General features: G+C 41.4%; 1 protein-coding gene across 1 annotated transcript in view; it reads left to right on the top strand.

Moving 5' to 3' along the window:
* The window catches only part of CLCA4 (chloride channel accessory 4), a 580176-nt gene that overhangs the window by 159122 nt on the left and 396067 nt on the right, over window positions 1-24987 (top strand). The window contains exon 5 of the mRNA XM_044086020.1: window positions 6419-6578. Within this exon, the coding sequence (XP_043941955.1) occupies window positions 6419-6578 (160 nt within the window). The remainder of the gene's footprint in view (window positions 1-6418; window positions 6579-24987) is intronic.

Below are 24987 nucleotides of genomic sequence, written 5' to 3'. Positions count from 1 at the left end.
AGACAAGACATCCTTATCCCCCTCAGGTCCGCTACCTCCACAGCTGTCTCCCCCTGGATCCTGTGTCTGCTCATTCTGTCCCATCAGGGCAGCTAGCCACTTCCAGCCTTGAGTCAGTCATTTTGCAGGACCTCATGCAAAATCTTGGGTCCTCCTCAGATCAACCTTACAAGGATGTTCCCAGAGGTAAAGGTGCAAGAGAGCCACATTAATTCCCCACAGAAACCTTTAACAGAAGGCACCGACTTTGATGAAGGGGAGGTATCTCCCAGATCATCACTTGAGGATTTCTCATTTAGAGAAATTAAGAGAAATTCTTTGGGTTCTGGGGCAGAAAGGTGGTTGGTCTTCTGAAGCCCCTTTCCATACCTTCAGAAGTAGATCAGCAATATCCTGGGTGGTACCCCGGTGGACAAAATGGTTTAGTTTGGAAGGATTTGGAAACCACAGAACCTACTCCTACTCAAAAAAAAAAAAAAAAAACAGACAAATACCTAGTTACACCAAAGGACCATGACCATTGGAGCAGGGGGGTCCCCCGGTTGATGCCATGGTAGTTGAGGCAGCCACCTAAAAGGAAATTGCTGAGGAAAGTCCTTCTGATAACTCCCCTAACAGAGAGTCTAGGGCCCTGGGCAGATTTGGGGAGGAGATTTTTGCTTCAGTGACCTTTATTCAATGCCTGCTCATTTACATGGTACACCTCACAAGATTTCAGAGGGATTTGATAACTGAGCTTACCAAATCCCTCTTGGGGGGCCATGTTGGCAGAGGATAAAAAGACCATCTTTTTGCATCTGGCCACCTTTGGTCCCTGTCAAACACCTACATGCTTCTGATTTCACACACTACAGAAGCTGTTTCAGGAGCAGTGTGTTTAGGCATTACCACTGGGAAGCATGCCATGATGTGCCTTTAGGACTTTTGGGAGCCCTGCAAGACATCCTTCATCAATTAATCATTTGATGGCTCTGCTCTATTTGGACCCAAAGTTATACAGACTTTTTTCGAGAAGTGAGCAGGAAAATCTGACCAGCCATATGGATATATTTCTTTACCCCTTGGAGGACTTTTTCAAGAAACTAGAAAGGGGACAGAAAGATGTGGTTCTGGAAATTGCAAGGTTTTTCTCAGGAATCCTATGGAGACAAATTTGCTTATGGCAGAAGAGGGAACTCTAATGGGAGACATCACCCACATGGCAGAGCTGGCCTGTAAAACCAAGGGTTTACAGGTCCCTTTTCTGTTAAGCCTTTCCAGTGCCCCTGAACAGTTGCCTGACTGCCTCACTCTGGAGGCAGTTGGGGGCACTTATCTCCGCACCCAGAGGCCTGGACATCCATCATCAAAGACATCTGGGTGCTGAAAATAATTACCAGAGGTTATTACATTCCCTTTTGCCTTTGTACCCCCACTTGTTCAAGAAAAATGCCTGATGTACCACCCAATCACAGGAAGAAAGCAGCCTTAGAAATAGAAAAGTTGTTTATAAAAATAGTCATCCAAGAGGTCCCACCAGACCAGCAAGCATTCATAACTTACTTTTTTTTAGTGCAAAAGAAAACTGTGGACCTCAGGCCAGTTTTGGACCTAAGTCACTTGATCCAATTTGTCAAACACTTGAAGTTCCAAATGGTCCCTGTTAAGTCCATTCAACCTCTTTTGAAGAAGGATGATTGAATGGCCTCCACAGATCTTCAAGATGCATACTATCACATAAAAACAGACAGATGACCCAGGAGCTAATTTCGCTTCTGGATGGGAGCAAGTCATTTTGGTTTCACCAAAGCTTCCCCAGTGTTAACCAAGTGCATGGTTGCAGCTCATACGACAATGCTGGGATTTTGTGAGTTTCTCTGTGTTGACAACTGGATCCTCACTGCTCCCACCAGACATTTTCTGATATGCACTAGGGGCAACATGCTCTATTTATGTTTTCATCTGGACATCACAGTCAGCTAAAATAAATCTCATCTCTTTCCCACTCACATTCTGGAGTACATATGTGGTCATCTGAATATGGTTCCTCAAGTGGCACGACTCCTTCATTCCAGACTATCCAAGCTATAACATCGGGCCACTTTCCTATTGTCACTTCAGTCATTACCAGTTAGGTTAGTCCTTCTGCTTCTCGGCTCAATGAAGGTTCCATTACCCTTCTGCCAGATTCTATATAAGAGTATTACAGTGGACCCTAGCAGTACAGTGTTCTGTGAATTGTCATTACATGACCTTAACCATTTGAGTAATAAAGATTTGCAAACAACATGTATACTGGTGGATTCATACACCAGATGTCTGTCAGGGCCACCCCTTTGTCTTACCTTTGCCCAAGCCCACAGTGACCATCACTGGGGTGAGGAGAATTACCTGGGACAGACAGCCCAAGGCATATGGTTCCCCCTTAGAGACAACCTTCATATCAACATTGTAGAGATGAGGGCAGTTGTCCTAAAGCTGCAGGCTTTTCAAGATATTCTCCTTTGAGAAACAAGTGCCACATAGACAGACATGTCAGTAGGCTGCTACATCAAAAAATGGGGTGAGTTCACTCTAATTCATTATGTCAGGAGGCATTGAGAGTGTGGCAGTGGGTGATTTCTTCCACTTGCTTTCTTTTGGGAATGCACATCCTAGGGAAACCCAATCTTTTAGCAGACAGACTGAGCAGATCTATTCTTTTGCCTCACAATTGGTCTATCAATCATTAGTGGTAGAACAGATTTTTTATCAAGGCGGCCAGCCACTCTGTGACTTTTTTGCCTTTACCCACAATTTCAAATGCAGCAGGTATTTTTCTCAAATGCCCCTGGAAGGGGCGTCACTGAGAGACACCCTAATTCATGATTGGCCCCCTGATCTCCTTTATGCTTATCCTCCTACACCCCTCATTTGCAAATTGCTACAAAAAGCATGCCTACAGATAAACAAGGTGATCTTCATTGTCCCATTTTGTCCTCTACAAGTATGGTTTCCATTCCTTTGCCTTCATCTGATGTACCTTCCTTGGGTTCTGGACCCATCTATAGATCTACTATCTCACCCTTCCTGACTACCTCTCCCAGACATACAAGCCTTCAATTTAATTACATGGTTTCTCCACTTCTAATGATAGCTGGACATTTCAGACTCTCTTCCCAAGTTCTGAGCATCCTTACTTCTTCACAAAAGAATTCCATTTGGAAGATATACCAGAGTAAATGGAAAAGATTCTCTATCTGGCCTAACGAGAGAAACCTGGATATTTGCATAACTTGCTTTGCACGCAGATATTAGTCAATGGTACCTTTATGACAAGCACACAGAAGGCTCTTTCTAAATGAGCCCTGCCTTACATGCACTCTACTGCACTATAGTACATGCAATATAATAGCTTATGCTAACCTACTACACCCCAATAGACACTCATGCAGTTACCAGCTCAATGACCACATCCAGGCCACCACTTTTTATAAGGGCTCACTTTCCTTCTCCAGACAAAGACTCCAGCAACTCATCTTATCTGTGAACATCTTCTTCTTTATTAGTAATCCACCTCTTATGCTGAACATCTTCCTAACAATGTCTTGTGCCTTGTTCCTGGCAATGCAGTATCATATCAGTTGTCCTTCGCCAAACCTGCTGTAAACTACTATTGTGGGCACTCACAGCACTGATCTGTTGTAATATTCCCTACCATAACTACACTTGAAAAGACTTTGTGTTTTTTTTTTTACCAGTATGTGCATGCCATGTTTGTGGAGGGCTTTCAATAATACCTTGGTCTCACGGGTGGTGAATGTTTATAGATGCTGCATATCCCATACCATTACAGGTCATGTACATTTGTGGGTTACATATTTTGGCCATTTTTTGTACATGGCTGACAATACATGTCCCATATGTCTGTATACTAAATACAACCCCATATGATGCCGATTTATTTGTTCCCTGTTGTGATGTGCTAGTCCTTCTTCTCCTACGTGTACTGGAGATATGGGCTTGTTATTATGACTTTACTTCCTGTATCAGCAAACTGATTTCCTATAATTGACTGAACATCATGTTCCTTATATACCTTGCCTACTGTAAAAGGGAAATTTTGCCGGTGTAGCAAGTTCTGTCCTTTCTGCACTCGACATTGATGTGCCTCCCACCCACATCCAGGTATGAAAGCTATTGCAGTGAATTCCCATACCCATACACAGCTGTTCCTCTATGTCCTTGTTGTTATAATCATTCATGGATGTACAGCACAGGGCAATACAGTGTACTGCAGGTTGCATTACCAAGTGTCCAGTCCTTCCTCAACATGCCTATGTTGCCTATTTCAAAACCCAGTTTCCTAATGTAGTAAAATACTAATTCCTTATTTGCTCATATTACTCCTGCCTCTACTAAAATGGTGATGACACATTTTTATCATGCTAATGTGGGGTTCATAGTGGAACGATTATAATGATGATGGCATTTATTGCAGCTGCCTTTGAATCACTACCATAACACACCACAATATGATCATAGGCATTCTACCTATTCTTTCCTGAATGTGCCTGAGTTGTGCACCATATGCTCATGCACAGTGTCTGTGAAGCTCATAGCACATTGAGACTACACTGCATAACCGGTTTGTAATGCCTTTTTGCTGCATTTTGATCCACTTCATATGATGTGTGAACATGTGTCCATGCACAAGGTTTACAATTTTGCTCCTGAAGTGGAAATGTCTGAGTGACCAAAGCTGCTTTAGACACTGGGAAGAGTATGGGTTTTGCATGATACCCAAGGAAGAGCAAGATTCTCTTTTTCTTCCTTCACAAGGGACTTCCAAGAGCGCCTTCTTGGATATAATAGTCCCCCTTTGTATAAAGCTTGTGATTTAAGCCATTCTTCCTTTTCAAGTATAATTGTCAGTGATTACACTACCTAATAACAAATAGGTGAAATAATGTAACTAGGAGCATGGTGACACATTAAGACATCAATAATTAAAATGAGAAAGATGAAGTTTGGAAGGTGGATTGGTGGCAAAGGATGAACTGGTACATATCATTGAAGAATGGAATATATTACTGCCTCTCCCTTCATTTGTATTAGTGCACCCTTGAAAAATGTATATATATGTTCTGGGTGTAATAGACCAAAGCCCTCCAAAATAAAGTATTTCTATGTGAGTTGGAAGCTGCTATGTTACAGATTTATGTGGAATTCCACTCATAGCTGTGAATTCTGATGTGCTGATCATATATACAGTGTCATAGCCAAAATGTTTGGTATTGTATGCCATCTACCAGAATGTAGTCCTCTCTCTCACAAGTATACCCTTTCTTCTGATGTGTTGATTATATGTGGAGGTATGTTATGCAGAGGAATTGACAGAATTTTTGGAATTATACTCCATCGTCTAGAATGTTACCCTCTCCTTATTATATAGTGCCCCACTTATTATTATTTTGTACATTATTATTAATGTTTCTGAACATTATACCTTTTAACTCCTAAAAAAGAAAAAAATAACTCCTGAAATGGCAGGCTTAAAAAACCATTAAGCCAACTATACAATCTGAAAAAATAGGTAATTTAACAAAAAAAGCACAAGTATAAGCCAGGATAAATAAGTTCAGTCAAGCATAGTTGTATATGTCTGGCTATGCCAATGTTGTCACACTTCCCAGCATGCAGTGTTTGTTTCTAGTTTGTTTCTCTGATATTTTGCTGTACAAAAAAATCGTGTATCATTTCACAGACTGTGTCTAAGAATAGGGTCTGTAATTGTGACAGACAAACTTTTTCTTCAACACCTCATTGAACTGAACCTGTTGACTGGACCAACCTGTCATCTAACCAATAAGCGGAGATAATACATTTCAACTTATTACCAAACAGTGATCAGCTAGGAAAAATTATAAAAAATAAACATTTTGTTGGGGGGGGGGCAAACTTCCTGCAGCCTACATGTGGGGGACTGATCCCCCCACTGCTCATTTTCACTCTGAGATCACACTAACTTAATTTGTGATATAGATAACTCTGGTATGTAAACAGACCACTGTTGCCCCTTATCCCAATATTTTAGTAAAATGGAGTTTGTAAAATTGCTTTCTCAATGTTTAAGTCACTTACAGAAAGAAACTAAGCTAAGATGCTCTTAATGAGATGCTCCACAATAAAATGGATTTCCTTCAAATCCAGCGTACTCTCTACTCCATCATAAAGATTTCTCTTTATGAGTAGAAATGATAGTTAGCATTCACAAGTGCAGGAATACATTCTGTGTAGAGCAGTGCAACTTGGGTATAATAGCTGTGAATTTTTCTTAATGTATGTTTTAAATATGTGATAATAAATCTTCTCTAAAATGTCTTAATGAACCATTTGTCTTAAATTGTACACAGGCCATTTGCATTGTTTATTAATAACTGATGTAATTGCATTTCAGGTGTTCTACTGACCTTAAAGGAGTACTGGCATGCAGGGGAACCTCTTGTATATGTAACACAGATATAGCCACAGGGCTACCAGATGAAGAGTGCGTGTTTCTCCCAGACAAAACACAAAGTACACCATCATCAGTAATGTATCTTCAAGGATTACCTTCTGTAAGTATTATGAAGTCCTACAGGGAATATATTTCTACATTTTTATGACAATGGCATTATGGACACCTTCTGTTAATTTTTATGTTTAAGGAAGCACTCCTGAAAACTATCATGTTTTTGATGTTAAATTTCTGCAATATCCCCTTAGATTTAAAGTATCGAGTTTACAAAAAGCAGGATCTTCTCTTGCTAGTGAAAAGGTTGTGTGGCTAAATGCTTAGATGTCTATGCCACTCCTTGGCTTATGCCACTCCTTGGCTGATGCTTAATGCAACTGATACAATATCTAATTTAACCCACTTTTCTGTGCTACATCACATCTAAACACTGCAAAGTTCTTCCATTTTTATTTTTAACTCTTACTTAATTTGGCTGGAGTACTACCATTCTGAGTCTATTTTGGGACCCTAACTGTGTGTGTGCATATGTGTGTGTGTATGTGTGTGTGCGTTTCTGTGCACATCTGCATTTTGTGTGTGTGTGTGTGTTTGTGTGTGTGTGTGTATATATACAGATTAACTTGCACTAATGTTCTTGTGTCTCTAGTCTCCTTTGTTGCCCTCCCGTCCCCCAGACCCTTACTTTGATACTTTTTATTTTCCTCCCTATCGCCTCCCCACCAAACCCTCTTAAAGTAAATTCTTACTCTCAAACCACATATACAACTGTTTCTCTAAATATCCACTTCTCCATTTAACAAATCATCTCACTAACTATACACACCACCTGATTTTATTCTGTCAGTTACCTGTTTCATGCTCCCACTCTTTGCTTATAGCAAACTGGTCACACTAGCTACACCTACCCATCTGCATAAACCTACACTTATACACAGAGAACCATTCCTTTACCAAATGCCTACTGTCCTACCTATCACATAAAAGTACTAAATAACCCCCTATATTTTCATACCGTTCACATACTCTTTTCTCTTTTTCACCAAATCTGCTCATTTCAACTCTCACTGCCCCATTATTCTAACTCGAAGCATCCTTTGCCGTCACTAACTAGTCCTTCTCAGCAACACCTACTCCGCATTTATACCTGCCCAATTTCCTGCCATCCACAATGAGACCCATTGAAAAGTCAGCTTCATCCCACTCCAATCATCTCACATTACCTATGCTCAGACTTCTCATTCCAAACACATTATTTATCTCCCATAAACAATATATAGCAACTCAACACTTTTCTTTGTGTAAGTCTTCCTCTTCTCTCTCCACTAATCCTCTAAAAATACTTTTCAGACTTCTTTTCTCATCAAATTCGTGCTTATACCTCCAACCTGTAACTTTTACCAATCTCCCATCACCGCATATACCTCTACCCCTCACTTACCCCAGCATACCCTGACCTTTTTTCCTCCAAATTGGACTCACCCACCACAATTATCCAACACTTTTTATCTTCCCACATCAAGCCTACATCAAAATGCTTCCTTTGTAACTTCTTATCCTACCCATGCCTATTACTCATTCCTAACATCCTTTCAACTCCAAAAACTTCACTTTCAAGTGTCTGATTCTCAAACTCAAACTCACTATCATTTGCATATCACATCAAGCCTAATCAGCTTTTCAAACCAAACTGTACCTTTCACAATCCTATTCTCTATAAACTTATTAAAAAAAAAAACAGCTCTTTCCCTGCCTTAGGCTCACTTCACACACTTAACCTCTGTGGAGATATTCACCCAAATCCATGTCCCCTCCTCCATTAAATATAAAATATTACCAAATGACAGCAGACCCTCCCATCATTCCCAAACTGATTGGCAAATTATTACCCGTAGTACACCCTGATCTTTAGGCCTATCCCCTAATATCAATAACCTGCACCTTTACAGAATTAACTCCAAAGGCATTAAAAACAAACTGATAGAGGTTCTTACTTTGATTGCCCTCCACTCCTCTGACACCATGGTTGTAATTAAAGTATAGATGAAACAAAATATAAAAGATGAGAAGATCACTCCTCCAAGGTATAATATGCTAAGATTAGATAGAACAAACAAAAAAGCAGGTGGCAATAATCTACAATAACATTCACCAACTTTCCCCAGCTACTAAAACTGTTGAGCTTCTGGCATCGTTGCTGGTCAAGATACCTCCAGGTAACAACATACATACTACAGACGAGATCCTATCCTGGGTCTCAGCAAATATCTTACAAGAAACTATAATACTAAGGGATTTCAATATAGATTGGAAAACTATTATTAATATTCCAACAGTAATATAATCAATTTGTAAAGCTTCACTCAACTCATCTCCACTTCTACTTGATACAATAAAACATGTAATAAAAGCTTGACTGTCGAATGGATACTCACAAATTCTCCAAATAATATTCTCGTCTCTCACTCTCTCCCTCACTCCTCAAGTGATAATCCCCCTACTGTTGGAATTAGGCAGCTAAACTCCTCTGTGAAACATCACCTGTATAATCTACTATGTGAATTTACATCTTTCCATAAAGATGCTTTCCTTGCCAGCTTAAAATACATTTACTGGACCTGCCTTCATAGTATTCCTTTAAATGACACTGTCACATACTTTACCAGTCCATTTCTCTTCATCCTACATGAACATGTCTCACCAAGAAACCAAAAGGTTAAAGTAAACCTTACACACTGGTTAACTAGAAAAAGTGAAATGATAATGAAAGAAAGAGATGTAACTTGGAATACTTGTAAACAAACTGAAACTCAGTCTGGCCTCAAAAACTATAAGCAACACCAAAACACAGCAAAATATGACCAAACTTGACAATAAAACATACTATACATACTATATAAACTTCCAATACAATAAGTAAAATGATCCCAAACCTTTCTGGTCCCCCATCAATCTTCTTTTCTAACTAAACTAATGTCAGCATTGTCATCAAATTCAATATGCTTTTTATTAACACAGTAACTTCTGTCTTAAATCTACCTCCTGTGACTCCACACACACTCTCCATTGCTGACAAATAATCCCAGTGCATTTGATTTTGAACTCACCTCCAAATCTACCATCAAGAAATTCTTACTCAAAACAAAACAAACTACATTTGCCTGAGACAATCTTCCTGCAGAGTATATTAAACTTGCAACAGGTGCCCTAGCTTACCCACTCTCCATAAACTGCTCTATCGTAGAAAGCTACTTCCCTAAAATTTGGAAAAAATGTTATATCCTACCCATACACAAAGATGGCTCCTCTAGTGATTTCTCCAATTACAGTCCAATAATCATTCTGTCCCTTCTATTCAAAGTCTTACAAAATGTATCAACTCTGAGCTACTTAAATGTATTACCACATACAATTTACTATGTTCTGCACAGAGAATTAACGCGTTACTGTAACATATTACATTTTTTAATAACTAGTAATACTAGCCGTTTCTTTTCAATAAAGTAACGCAGTAATAGTAATAAGTTACTTTTTTTGATAACTAGTAATACAAATGTGCATTACTTTTTGCGTTAGTGTTCCAAATTCCTATTTTTTTTCTTTTTTCTTTTTCATGCTTTGTGTTTTGTGAGCTGATGTCATCATGTGTGCAATGACATCAGCACCGTCTGGGCTACCAGCCTGTCAGAAATGAGCTCAAGGAGCTCAAGTCGTGCGCACATTTCTGGCTGTTCAAATGCTCTGCGAGTGGGAACGTCACTCTGAACGGATTTAACTGAGTGAATGCAAGCGAGTAGCATAAGGAAACCTTTTTATCTTTTTCTGAAACGGGAATTATGTTCAAGGAAGGGTGTGTGTGTGTGTGTGTGTGTGTGTGTGTGTGTGTGTGTGTGTGTGTGTGTGTGTGTGTGTGTGTGTGTGTGCGCACATATAAATCAGATGATGGAGCTCACTTTGAATACAGCAGAGCTGAGTGCACTGCTGTTGATTTTGTGTTTGTTGTTATATTGTCAGATCTTGAGGTATCGTATTCAAATTGCATTTAGCTGCTGTCAATACATTAATATAGTGGAGCTTTTTTGTAATAGTTACATGCTTTGTTGTAAGGACACATACCACTCAACCTCTTCGAGCAAAACTTCTGGACAAAGCCTAAAATGATGAGGGGACAAATAGGGACAGATCTTAAATATTGCCCTTTCAAACATGCCTCTCAGCTGTACAGATATTCGCAGATTATCCAGATGTTTGCCTTATATTTTTTGTATGTTTCTCCTGCAATCTCTTCTTTTCTGACCAATAGCTGAGGATTGAAGTCATTAAATAATGGCAAACATTTGTGTCTAAAACCCAATCCTCAGAAAATCCATGCTAGTGCAAAACCTATTATTCAGTCAACTAAGCTTGTAAGAGCAATATTTAAAATCTTTCCCTATTTGTCCTTCCCCATCATTTTAGGCTTTGTCCAGATTTCTTGCTCTAGGAGGTTGAGAGGTAGGATAGGGTATAAATCCCAAGTGTACACAAGCACAACCCCAACTCCACAAAAGAAATAAAGCACATATTGAGCATGTCATGCATCAGCATGAAACATGCACAGAGCTGTGAAAGCCCAGTCATTGCAATATGTCACAAACACAGTCCCACGTAGTTGTCACAACACCACAATACACACCCTCATAACCTACAGAAAATAATAATAATCATATATCCCTGTTCATAATGCTCTAAGGGGTGTTTAAGTGTAGCGAAGTGGGTGTGTATATTACAGCTTAAACATCCCATAGGAGTTAAAGGAAAACAGATAAGCCATAATATTTCAGTGGTTAGAGTAACAGCTTTACATGCATGTGTTCAGGGTTCGAGAACCAAACCAGACAATTTTATCATGTGAAAGTAGTGTTAAACTTATTTTAGTAAATGTAATCTATGTAGCAATTAGTTTTTGCCAACCAGGGTAGAGTAGCAGTTCCAAATGTGAGATGTCAGTGTAGCAAAGATGTGAAACTCCCATATAAACACATGTGCCCCATACAGTATAGTCACACAGGAACATAATGCAATGAAAGCACATAGGGAGATGTCATGGAAGGTAAATGTAGAAGTATAAATGTGTAATATTTATGTTATATTACACAATGACTAGGCATTAACATACAAAAATGAGTAGCCAATTGGCCAGCCCAAACAGAATGCCCATTGTAAATCCGAGAGTATGCAAATGGAAAAGGTCTGGATGCCTGGACTATTTCCATTTGTATACCACCTGAATGTACTTATAGCCTGCAGAGATAGCAATGGGGAAATGAAGATCTCCATTGTATTTACAAACATATCTCGCTATGTGTTATGAGTCGAAGAACTCGTATAGCATAGCAAGATTTCATAAAAAATGCAAAGGAGATCCTCCTGTCAACAAAGAAAGGAAGATCTCCGTTGCCTTTTTAATACATCTCACTATGTTATACGAGTTCATCAACTCTTATAACATATTGAGTTATGTAAAAAAAAAAGCAAATGAGATCCTCCTATCTCCATTGCTACCTCTACACAGCACTGATGTACTGCGTAAGTGTGGGAACATGTCCCTTATGCATGTGCAGTACATCAGAAATGGCCCAGGATACCGGAAGGGCAGCATGGAAGCATGATACAATGACATTTTTAAGAAAGGTACATATTGTTTTTCTTAAATAATGTCATTGTATAATAGCAATAATCCATGGTTGGGTGTGGGCAATGCTGGACCTACCCACGGTTGGCATTGTATGGTCATGAGGGCATTGCCTTCATGACCAAACCACACCAACTGTGGGTAAACCAGTATTACCCACACCCAGCTGTGGGCTATTGCTTAAATATAACATGATACATATGATATGCATAAATGTGCCTTAATCCATTTGTATCCATCAGACCTTGTTCTGCACAGCAAAAAAAAAAATAGTCAGCCTTGCCAAGTCTCAAACCCAGGACACTGTCCCCAACAATCACACCAACATACCACTATACCATCTGACCTATGAAATGTTATAGTGCTTTAATTAACATATCCCGCATTCAGGTAATTTAACATTAATAAAAAAAACAGAGGGGCCAAGTGTTGAACCTATGACCACAACCATTTCAATCAGAGGAATGTACCAGTATACCAGCTGAGTGTAGGAATTAATGTTGCTTTTTCAAACATATCATGCAATAGAGGCATACAACATTAGGGAAAAAGTGTTATGGTACCCTTTGTGCATTGTATATAGACATGTGCACACAAATATAAATATATATATATATATATATATATATATATATATATATATATATATAAATATATATATTTATGTCAGATGAAACAGAGATATGTAAACGTACAGCCATAATATAGATATACATATATTAAACATAATGGAAGGAAAATAAAAAAAAAAAATATATATATATATATATATATATATATATATATATATATATATATATATATGTGTGTGTGTGTGTGTGTGTGTATGTGTGTGTGTATGTATATAACATGCAGTGCAGTTATATCTCAGAACCATCCCTCCCAACCTGTTATTGCAAGGAACCTGTACAAAGACTGTAAAGGGGGGGATGGGCCACATATATACGGATATAGTTAGAAGATCATTGTTACAAATGAAAACGTGTGACAGCAGCAGTGTGTGTCTCAGCAGACAATCACTGAAGGATATGATGATGGGAAGTGAAATGTCATGCCATGTATTTCCTGACATAAATCCTTAGATCATCACTGTGATTTGCCACACAAATAGAAATAAATTGTGGAACATGGTCCAAATGTCTGGACATTCTGTGAAAAATCTGGCTGTGGAGAGGTATGCTCAAAACCCCTTAATGCAATGAATGTGGACAAAGCCTGACAAAGTGGGGGGACAAAGGCATGAAAATAGGGGCACATACAAAATACGTTGGTAAATAAGCTGAGAACGTTCATGTAGTAACAGTGTATGTTCTAAGATATATTAACTGAAATATCACAATTCCAGGACTCAGTTGCTTCTCATTACCAACTGACCTCAGCCCCCACATCATCCCATTGATGTGTCATGCATACGTAACAGATATGGGGACCAGATCAAAGATATTGGCCACACAACTGGACATCCTATGAATATGATATGTGGACACAACACAACAGCAGGGAAACTACACTGAGAGCTACTGATCAATGTCCATACTATAATCAGACTGACATAACATTACCCAGGTCCAGCTTTGGGGCTATACACATGCAGTAGCAAATATAACAGGCAGCACAGGGATGTCATACCAGGGGAACAAAGACACTGGTGTGAAAGTGCATACCCCCAAACAAGTGCACCACAGTGACAGCAACATACAAGTAAGGAAACTGAACATGACAGTATAATACTGTGAGAGCAGCCACATACCATTTACCACTCACACATTACCCCTACATATACTGCCCCAATTCACAGTGTACTGGGAATCTGGAAGTGTTACATGACATGTCACAGTCAGCCCCTACAAGCATACGGATCTGATAGACCACCAGCAACTGTAGCAGCATGCAGAGTCAAATAGGTAAAGGATGTATGGCACTCACAGCTGCTACTCTAACTACCCAGCCTAAACAACATAAACACACAACAGTGCTACACAACTTTGGCAGTCGGTTCACAGTGACAGTGACCTCATACGCCATGCATGGAAAAGGCCTGCTGCAGTGGCCATGGATTGCACAGCCACAGGCGTGGGCCAGGCCCTGCAGCCCCACTGGCACCCACTAGGTAGCCCCACGGCTACCTTTGGGCACCCATCCCAGTACAAAATCAGAGTACACACCCCCCACATACTGGAGGTGATGACCCAGACAATGGATGAGGAGTGTGCAGGTAAGTCCCCAGTGTAGATTACTAGACTAGTGTAGCAGACATACTTGTAATTGTACAGTATCTATGTACATGTGTCAGGTCAGATTGCAGTTGTGGATGGAGTTTCCTAATGCACAGACGTGCACATCGTTGGTGAGGGACAGCAGATTATGTAGTATTGGGGGTTGTACTATACATGTGTACGCATGCTGCATCCATCCTGTACCAATGCCACTTGTGGGTCTGCTGACCATAGTCCCCTCACACAACTACCTAGGTCCCTCCTGTCTGCATGTGGGATGGCAGCCTGAAGCTGGTGAGTATGCAGTTGTACTGTTGTGGTTTTCCAATACCCCAGGCATGTGAAGGCCATGCAGTGTACCATGCACACAACTGTCACTCATAGCCATATTCCTTTATGTGCATGTTCACCTGTGTTGCTGTCAACTGCATTGCACCACAGTGGCCACCACAGGGGCCTGTCTGATAAGAATGTATCATCCACGTAGCATAACACACCGGCCTGTTAGTGCAAGACTTCTGGACTGAGAGCAACACAATGGGTGGACAAATGGCCTAAGGTAGGGACATGTGTGAAACATTACTGTCATATGGTGGATATAAACAGTGTCCATACCACAGTTAAGATGACAGGTGTTTGTGATGTCTATACAAACTGAGACTACAATATGTCAGTACTCATCTTTTTCAAACTGTAATGTGACCTATGACATGAACAATTCCCTGTACAAATAATAAATCTGTTGGCCACCAAATATGTAGTATACAAACCTCACAATATGCTGGATGCATATGTATGCACACCCTTCAAATAATATGTCATTGCAGCAGCTTGTGATTTACTGACAGCATACAATCTGCTTGGGTATACACCAGCCATCAAGTAAAGGCACTCTGACTAACACCATATAACAGTCTGCTGTCCAAGTGGGATAACCATGACATATGCTCAGTTGCCTGCAACAGCAACAGCCATGGCTTGCAGACAGCATACAAAGCAGCAGGGGAATCTCATATTTGAAAGCTATCAGTCAAGAGTAGGGTGCAACAACATTACCGCAGCAGTGCATACACCATGGAACACAGTACAGGCAGTTGTCAAAAGGTGGAGTGAATATGGTATAATAGTGCTGCTAACAAGAACCTGCTGTCCCTCCAAAAATGATGACAGCACATGTCAAGACCTGGCCAGGGAGGTTGCCAGGGGAAATACAGCAACACCGAGGGAGTTGCAGGAACCCCTTGCTAGTACTGGTGTTCTGTACTACCTGTGAGAATACTCTCCCATATTCTGCATACGTCTGGCCTATGGGGTAGGGTCAGAAGATGGAAGCATTCCTACATACCGCAACCAGCCAGGAGCGGATACAAATTGCAATGCAGCACACCATGTCTCCCAAAGGCAGTTGTGAAAATGTGTTATAGTTTAATGAGACTAGGGATTGACCTCACAGCCAGAATACCAACAGGGAAGTGTGGTGCACAAGCAACACCTCTCATAACCTGAACACCAACATCCTCATGGTCAATCACACTGGTAGCAGCAACCTGCTGTGGGGCTGCTGTTCCATAGACAGAACAGGGCCTGTAGTTACAGTGATGGGGATTCTGAATATTTCCTAATATCACCCACATCTGCCCAAAATCTATAGGTGTCTGCAAGAATGCTGAGGATGAGGTATGTTAGCCTTCAACATGACAAAGAACTGCAGCATACATCCAAAGCTACCTAAAAATGGCTCCACCTGAACATGAACATGGGTATGGAGTGGCCCAGTCAGAGCCTAGACCTACACCAGATAGAAAACCCCAGTGTGACCTGAAGAGGGCTGTGCACATGATCAGCCCTTGCATTCTGACAGAGTTGGGTGACCTTTGCATGGAAGAGTGGCCAAATAATGCCAAGTCAGGATGTGCCATGCTGATAGACACCTTCAAAAAAGGAGTGAATGCTGTAAGCCACTTACAAGGTGCTTCAATAACTTATCATTTTAAGAGTGTGCACACATATGCAATCAACATATTGTACATATTGCAGTCATCATATGTTATACGTATCACATGTGTATGTTTTTGATTGGATTGCACAGGTCATATGTCACATGGAAGGTGGGTGACATATTTGAATGCATTATTGTGGTCTCATCCTCTATATTACAGGAACATGGCATGCTAACAGGGTTGTATACCCTTATCATATCCACTGTAAGCTTACAAAGCTGGTGGTATAACAGGGATTGTGTGGCCATACATTCACTGCTCATTTGCAGATCTGACACTCACATGTATGTCATTAATCAGTGATGTCACTCCTCAGATCAGGTATGTTCTGTAGTACTTGCCACTGTGCTATATGGGTGGACAGCAATGATGTGTACATGGCTGCAGTCTGTGCTGGGGAATGGCCATCACATACTAACACTAATCACATATACCAAAGCTCTATATTGTCAGTTACATGTTGTACAACTGGCTGCAGTGCATGATGTTAACAGTCGTGTGTCATACATGTCACCATGTGGGTAATGTGTGGTCTGTGTAACAGATTTGTGCCACCTCACCTGTAAGCGTGTGTGTGTGTGTGTGTGTGTGTGTGTGTGTGTGTGTGTGTGTGTGTGTGTGTGTGTGTGTGTACCAGCCAACATCAAAGTGCAAGTATTAATATACATATGTTGTCTTCCTTTCACATATGGTGATGGGGTCTTGGTTCCCCCTTTTGAAACAATGTCAATATCTCTGCAGACTTTGCCAATGATGATAGGAATACTGAGGTACAGGTGGGTTTGTCAGGGGCTGAATCTGTGCCATTAATTGGCATCCCACTCTTGTACCATCACTGCACACAGTGACAATGCCCACACATACCCCATCACGAGTGGCCACAGATTATGGACAGTTGGCAGAAGGTGGCATTGAACAGGCTAGTGTGGTGACTATGGCAGGTGTGAGTGTAAATACTGTCCATAGCCAGAGTGCAGGAAAGGTCCCACACAAGCAGATGGACAGGGGTGCTTGCAGGAGGAATGCTGCTCGTCAGACTACTGTAGCAACTACAACAGAAGAAGTCATCTGACGCATGTTCCAGGCTGTCATGGATGCACAGGCACATAATGAATGCCACAACACACAAATACACAGGGTGGTGGATGCAACTCTTCCTGATGTACATGGTGACATACATATCCTTGTTGGGTCCACACATCAAAATAATGAGGTATGGATCCAAACACAGACTAATCACCTTGGGAATATACATCCCTCCCACCCCCCTTGCAAAGGTAACCACCATGACAAACATCTCCATAGCTAACCTTGGCATCCTTAAAACAGAGGTGACTAGGTTCACGGCACTCATGTAAATAGAGAATAGGTGCATGACCACCAGATCATACATCAGTGCACTGTACGAACATGTGCACAAATGCATGGATCTTGCCATACACAATAGAACAAATATGCTCTCCTCAAAAAAATATAAGCCAATCTGAATGTCTCCTGCCATAAAGAAACTGTACAACAGAAGGAAGAAACAGTTGCAAAAAAGGAGTAAACTCCCATGATTGTAAGAACTCCCTTATCAGCCTTAGTAAGACGTTGAGATCCCTTATAACACCCACCAAAGCTAGTTACAAAAACAAAATGGCAACTCAGTCTAAACACAATCACAATGCATTCTATAGCCATGTCAAGAATCTCAATGGCAATACTCAGATCTGCTCTTTGTTACAGCACAATGGAAATATACAGAACCAACTGATATTGGCAACATCCTGACAGATAGGTTCAGTGCTAACTTTACCCCCACTGTCACCCACTAAAGGGCCCATCTCAATGCTGGATGAATGTAAAGCCCCTGTAATCATGGCTGTACAGGTAAAAAACACACTCTCCAAAGCCAAGAATACAGCATCCATGGGACCAGACAACATCTCAGGCTGTATTTAAACTACAGAATGAACTGGCACCTCACCTAAGTACCATGTTCAATCATAACCTCACTTCAGGCTTTGTGCCTACTGAATGGCACACAATAACGGTTATCCCACTCCACAAGGGAGGAGCTACCACAGACACTGAGCACCACTGCCCCATCAGCCTGAGAAGCCTGATCTGCAAGACCATGGAGTGTATCATCATGGAACTTATAAACAATGACATAGGTAACTTCCAAACTGTGGACCTCACCCAGTTTGGGTTTGTGAAAGGTACATCATGTCACCTAAACCTGACTAACTTCTCAGAGCCAAGGACAAGGCCAAGGTGGTTCACACAGCCTACCTAAACCTTGCCAAGGCCTTTGACAGCATTCCCCACTCTAAAATTACAGATAAACTCACTAAACTAGGCATGGATACCTATGTCACGAGATGGGTTGCCAAATGGCTTACAGACAGAAGCCACATTGTGAAAGTAGCAGACTCCAAATCTGAATCCACACAAGTGACAAGTGGAGTACAACAGAGTTCAGTCCTTGGTCCTCTCCTGTTTGGCACCTACTTCACTGAAGTTCAGGCTAACACAGAGGGTCTATGGCTAAGAACATTCACAGACAACTGCAAACTGGGAGCCATTATTGACTCCCGTAAAGATGTGGACAGTCTACAAAAGGGCCTCACTAACACAGATGCCTGGTGTCAAAGCCATGGCCTAAAATTCAATGCCAGATAATGCATTGTCATCCCCTTTTGGTAAACGTCTGTGCCCATGAACTACCACATAGCTGCTAGTACACTTAACACTGAAAGTGTGATAAGAGACCTAGGTACACAGGTGGATAGTAGTCTCTCATTTGATAACCACGTTGCCACAGTACATAGGAAATCCTTCTATGTGACACATCAGATCACAACAGGTGTCTCATCCAGAAAAAAGGAGATCATTGTTCCTCTCTACTCATCCCTCATTAGACCTATTATACAGTACAATGGCCTGTTTGGTATGTACCTCACAAGACATCTACAACAACTGGAAAGTCCACAGAATCACCTGACAAAGAGGATCACTGGCCTCAAACAGATGCCCTATGCAAACTGTCTCAAAATGCACCAGCTTTAATACATTGCATATCTCCTACTCAGAGCCGATCTCTGCCTAACATACACAGCCATGTCAAACCCAGAGTTACACATAAAGAACTCCCAGTCCCTCCAAAACACATGCTCCAGGGAGCTAAACCTTGTCACCTCAACAGACAGAACATGCTGGAGGGATAGATTACTGTCCATAACACTTGCCATACTCTGAAACAAACTACCAATTTATGTGAAACAAAGCTCCTTATTAGCCCTCATTAAGATAAATAGTGACATTTGGATGGTAAATAGGAACCCCATCCTGTGATTCACCTCTGAGTGTCTGCTCGAGAGGGGCACAGGAAATTATTTGTCTTGGGTGATGAAAGCCAGGGAATCTTGTTGGCTAGGCTTATATAGGCCCTAGGGCCAATATCCTAGTATCTACCTATATATATATATATATATATATATATATATATATATATATATATATATATATATATATATATATATATATATATATATATATATATATATATATATATATATATATATATATATATATATATATGTATGTAGTCATATAACATGCAGTGCAGACATACCTCAGAATCCTCAGACTCATACATATCAACCTCTTAGTGCAAGACTAATAAACAAAGGCTGTACAAAGGGTGGGAAATGGGCCACATATACGGACATAATCAGAATATTGCTGTCATAACTGAACAGTTGTACAGCAACAGGGACCCTCTCAGCAGCACTGTCTGAGTGATATGAGGATGGGAATTGACATGTATGTCAGTCTTCACTGACATAAATCCTTGCATAATAATAGTGTTAACCAGAGAAACGCTAATAAACTGTGGAACAGAAACAAAATATGGGCCAAACACCTGGACAGTCTTCAACCAGCTTGGCAGTTTAGAGGTATGCTCACAATCCTTTAGTGCAGTGAATATGGAACAAGCCAGACAAAGTGGGGGGACAATGGCATGATAATAGAGACATATCCAAATGGTGTGAGTAGATCAGCTGTGAAGGTTGTTGTAGTAACACTGTTCCTGCCATCATATATTGACAGAAATATCACCTTAGTGCATTTAATAGTTAATGTCCAGAAGCCAAAAGAAAGAACCACCTTAACAGATACAAGTATACATAATCTGAGGGTTGTGCTACTGTACTGTGAAGATTCTATACATAACTATTGAAGGCCTTGTGGTTGTCTTCACTATCTGCTGCAATCATGTTTTCATAGCTACCTTTACAGGATTTGATGAGAGATCTCAACCTTTGGTTGAGGCTGATAAGAGAGTATTCCCAGTCTTGGGACTTCACCTTATTCCACATGAATTTCCTCCTTCTGTTGTAGGGTTTCTTTATGGCAGGGGACCACCAGATTGACTTCTTTTTTTCTGAGGAGACCATCTTAGTTGTATTGCGTATGGTGAGGTCTATACATTTGTATGTGTGTTCATACAGTGCATTGGTGTAAGATTCTGTGGTCATTCAACTAGTCTCCATCTGCATGGGTCCCGTGCAGTTAGCCACCTCTGTTTGTAGGTGCCCAAAGTTATCTTTGGAGAAGATTTATTGGTGGTTATCTTTGTGGGGTGGTGGGAGGGATGTGGATTTCCAATGTGATTACTTTGTGTTTGTAACTAACCAGGGAGGAGTTGACTATTAGTTTAGAGCAACATCTGTCCATGTTAGTAATGACCAAGTCAAGGATGTTGCTACCTCTAGTGGCAGTAAGAATGAGCATATCCAGGGCACTGGAATCAATGAATCCCAGAAAGCATTGGCCAAGTGTATTGGTACATAAGTAGTTTTTCCAGTTAATGGTGGGGAAGTTGATGTCGGCCAGTATGAGAGTGTTAGGTTGAAACCTAATATTTCCCAGGGTGCTTAGGAATGCTGAGTGTGAGTCTTGGGCCATGTTTGTGGATCTACAGGAGGCTATGACCTGTATTGCTGTCTTACCCAATTTTAGCTGCACCTGAAGTATCTCAGATGCATTATGTTGTGCTACAGTCTGGAGGTATGTGCATCCATTATGAATATTGAAACACCACCACCCTTGCAGGTGCAGTCCAATTCTGGGCCACACAGGTGTGGAATGAGTGATAACCTGGTAGTGGTGACGTGCTTCCTGTTGCCTTGAACCAGTTCTCTGTTACAGCACAAATGTCGATGTTCTCCATTTTAAGGGGTGTTTTGAGCGAGTGCATGTTGAAATGTAGACCTCTAGGGTTGAGCAGCATGATCCTCAGATTACACTTGTTTATAGCGGTTACTGTGGTAATGTAGTCTTTGGAACACTGCCTAGAAAAGCCACTATAAGGGTAGGAAGAGCCTTGGCTAGCATCTGGAAGCCTAGGGGTGACAGACGCAGTCCATCTGTGGCAAAGGATCATGGTCTGTCAAACTTGTCATCCCAGGCACACAGATAGTGGAACCCTTAATATGATACCAGAAATGTAGCCAATTGTTGAAATCAATCATTTTCAGCTTGTACTGTGGTATCAGTCTGGGTAATGGTAGGATGCTTCTCAGGGCTAGGGTCATACCCATCTTGGCTACATAGTCAACTCCATGTCTGTTTCCATATAGTCGGGGGAGGTATGTCTCAGGACATTCACACTCATATGTACAATGACAGAGTTATATGTGTACCTGTTGTTGGGGGACCTCAGTGTGTGTGTGTTATGTGACAGATCCTGGTGCCAACAGCCAGCTGACTGTCACATTCTTCTTTTTTGATCTAGTGAGTGGAACATCACTATTCCTCACTATCAAGTCAACTATGCCTATTGTTTTGGCCATGCTGTTTTGCCTTAGCCGCTTTGGTTGAGTGGCACACTGTTTAGGAGACATATGTGTCTTGTGACTAGTGTTGTATGGTGGTGGTGGAGTGCACGTCTGCCTTAGAGATCTCTGCTGTTTGTGCAGCTTTTCATTGAGAGCCTCCACAAAAGTGGGTGTGTGGTTTGTGTTTTAATATGAAGGCAATGTTGGTGTGTGTTCTGGAAGGCTATGTGTTCCATGCTGTGTGGTGTAAGTGTTGACCATCTCCTCTTGACCAAATATTCTGGTGTTGGCTGGTGAGTGTGTGGCTTCCAATTTGGATGTATAGGTGCATCTCTTGCAAGGCTGAGTGTAGAGAGGTAAGAGGTGAGGGTTGTCAGTGTACATGAAGCAGTTGCGACATTGCCTCAGGATGGCCAAGTTTAGCAGGTTAATAGGTGAAACCACAGGGAACTGATTTGTAGACATGCCTGGAGGGGTGGCCATTAATAATAATTACTGGAGCTGTTTCCTCATAGAATGCTAAGTGTTGTTGCCATGTTTGTGTGGTAAAATGCTTGCTTCAACACGTTTGGTAAAGTGCTAAAGTAATACGCTATTGAAAGTGCAGTAGAGGAGAGAAATAGCATATCTAAGTGACACACTGAAGAGCAGACTTGGGCAATACTCAGAAGCTACATACAGTCCTGGATACAGCAATTCTGTATCTGGACTAGACTAGTTACAGGAAAGGTAACTAATTAGCATTAATTTAATAGCCAAATGTCTGGTATATTATATCTATCTCCATGTAGTGTAGCTGGTGTACAATGGATGTGTTCATAGGTTCATAGGTTCATAGGTTCATAGGTTCATACTAGGCTATCTGCCCTAGGGCATTTATAAGCCTAGCCAGCATGTGTGTGGCTTTCACCACCCCTTAGGATGAGAATACTACACCCATTAGTTTGCTGTGCCTCTGTCCAGCAGTGACACAGAAATGATTCCCGGGGTAAACCTACGATCTCCCATCCACTCGTCAAGATTTCTCTTGAACAGAGTCAGTGAGGGGCTCTGCCTCACATGGACTGGGATTCTGTTCCATAGTGTAGGGAGTCTCTGGGTGATGAATCTGTCCCTCCAGCACGTCCTATTTATATCCGTGTTGAGGTTTAAGTCTCTTGCTGTCGTGGCTCTGGTGGATTTGGATTTTTTGAAGTGGAGCATGTCCCTTAATTCCAGGTTGGACATGGCCTTGTATGTCAGGCACAGATCACCTCTGAGCAGATGGTATGCGACTGAATAGAGCTGGAGTTTCTTCAGTCAGGCAGTGTATGACATATGTTTGAGCCCCTTTATCCTTTTGGTGAGGAACTTTTGGGGTCTTTCCAACTGCTGCAGGTGTCGGGTAAGGTACATTCCGAATAGGGCGTTGTACTCAATCATTGGTCTGATAAGTGAAGAGTACAGGGGTACAATGACCTCTCCTGATCTGGATGTGAATCCCTTCATGATCAGGTGGGCAATGTAGAAGGTCTTCCTAACCACTTTGGCAATGTGAGTGTCAAAAGAGAGGTTACTGTCAACTTGGGTCCCCAGGTCCCTGATAACTTCTTCCGTGTTTAATGGATTACCACCTATGTGGTAATTAGGGGTTACCTTGTTTTTCCCAAACGGTATGACTATACATTTTTTGGCATTTAGCTTAAGGCCATGGCTCTGGCACCAGTTATCCATTTCTATGAGACCTCTCTGGAGGATGTCTGTGTCTGATGGAGTGTCAATTATGGCGCCCGCCCAGTTTGCAGTCATCTGCAAATTTTGTCAGCCACAATCCCCCTATGTTTGCCTGCACTTCAGAAAAATAAATGCCGAACAAGAGGGGGCCCAGGACTGAGCCCTGTGGGACACCACTTGTGACCGGCTTAGAGTCTGACATGGCACCAGCAACACTAACCCTGTGGGTTCTGTCCTTGAGCCAGTTTGCAACCCATCTTGTGACATATGGGTTTACATCTAAGCTGGTGAGCTTTTCTATGATGCCGAGTGGGGTATTGTGTTGAACGCTTTTGCTAGGTCAAGGTAGGCTGTGTGAACTGCCTTACCCTCATCAATGGCCTTAGTGACTGTTTCAAAAAAGTCGACCAAGTTCAAGAGGCAGGATCTGCCCTTGACAAAGCCAAATTGGGTAGGATCCAGTGTCTGTAGGTCCCTAATGTCTTTATTTATGAGTTCCATTATGATCCTCTCCATAGCTTTGCAGACAAGGCTCGTCAAACTTATGGGGTGGTAATTTCCAGGGTCCGTAGAAGCACCGCCTTTGTGGAGTGGGACCACAGTTGCCGTACGCCATTCTTTGGGTATGTATCCTGTAGTAAGGCTAAGATTAAACAGCAGCCTTATGTGTGGGTTTAGTTCCTCATTGAGTTCATGTAGCACACAGTCGGGGACACCGTCCGGTCCCATTGATGCTGTGTTTTTTGCTTTAGAGAGAGCAGCTCTCACCTGGGCATCTGAGATGTTTGGGAGGCTACACTCTGCTGGGATAGATATTTCTCCTTTTGGGGGGGAGGGAGGGGAGAAATTTGCACTGAACTTGTCTGCCAGTATGTTGGCAATGTCTGTGGGTTCAGTGATTTTTGTATCATTTTTGACTAATTCTGAGCATATCTGGGAGTTTCCACCCAGGTTTCTAACATAGCTAAAGAAGGCCTTATGATTGTCTTTTGTGTCTTTAGCGATTTTTCTCTCAAAGTTGGCCTTGGATGATTTTATGAGTGATCGTAGAGTTTTGCTAGCATTGATCAGCGATGCCTTC

The sequence above is a fragment of the Protopterus annectens genome, chromosome 10.part0 (genome assembly GCF_019279795.1).
Source record: "Protopterus annectens isolate FY-2018-M chromosome 10.part0, PAN1.0, whole genome shotgun sequence".
Taxonomy (NCBI): domain Eukaryota; kingdom Metazoa; phylum Chordata; order Ceratodontiformes; family Protopteridae; genus Protopterus; species Protopterus annectens.
The sequence above is the reverse complement of the archived record's forward strand: the minus strand, read 5'-3'. Positions and strand labels throughout refer to the sequence as shown.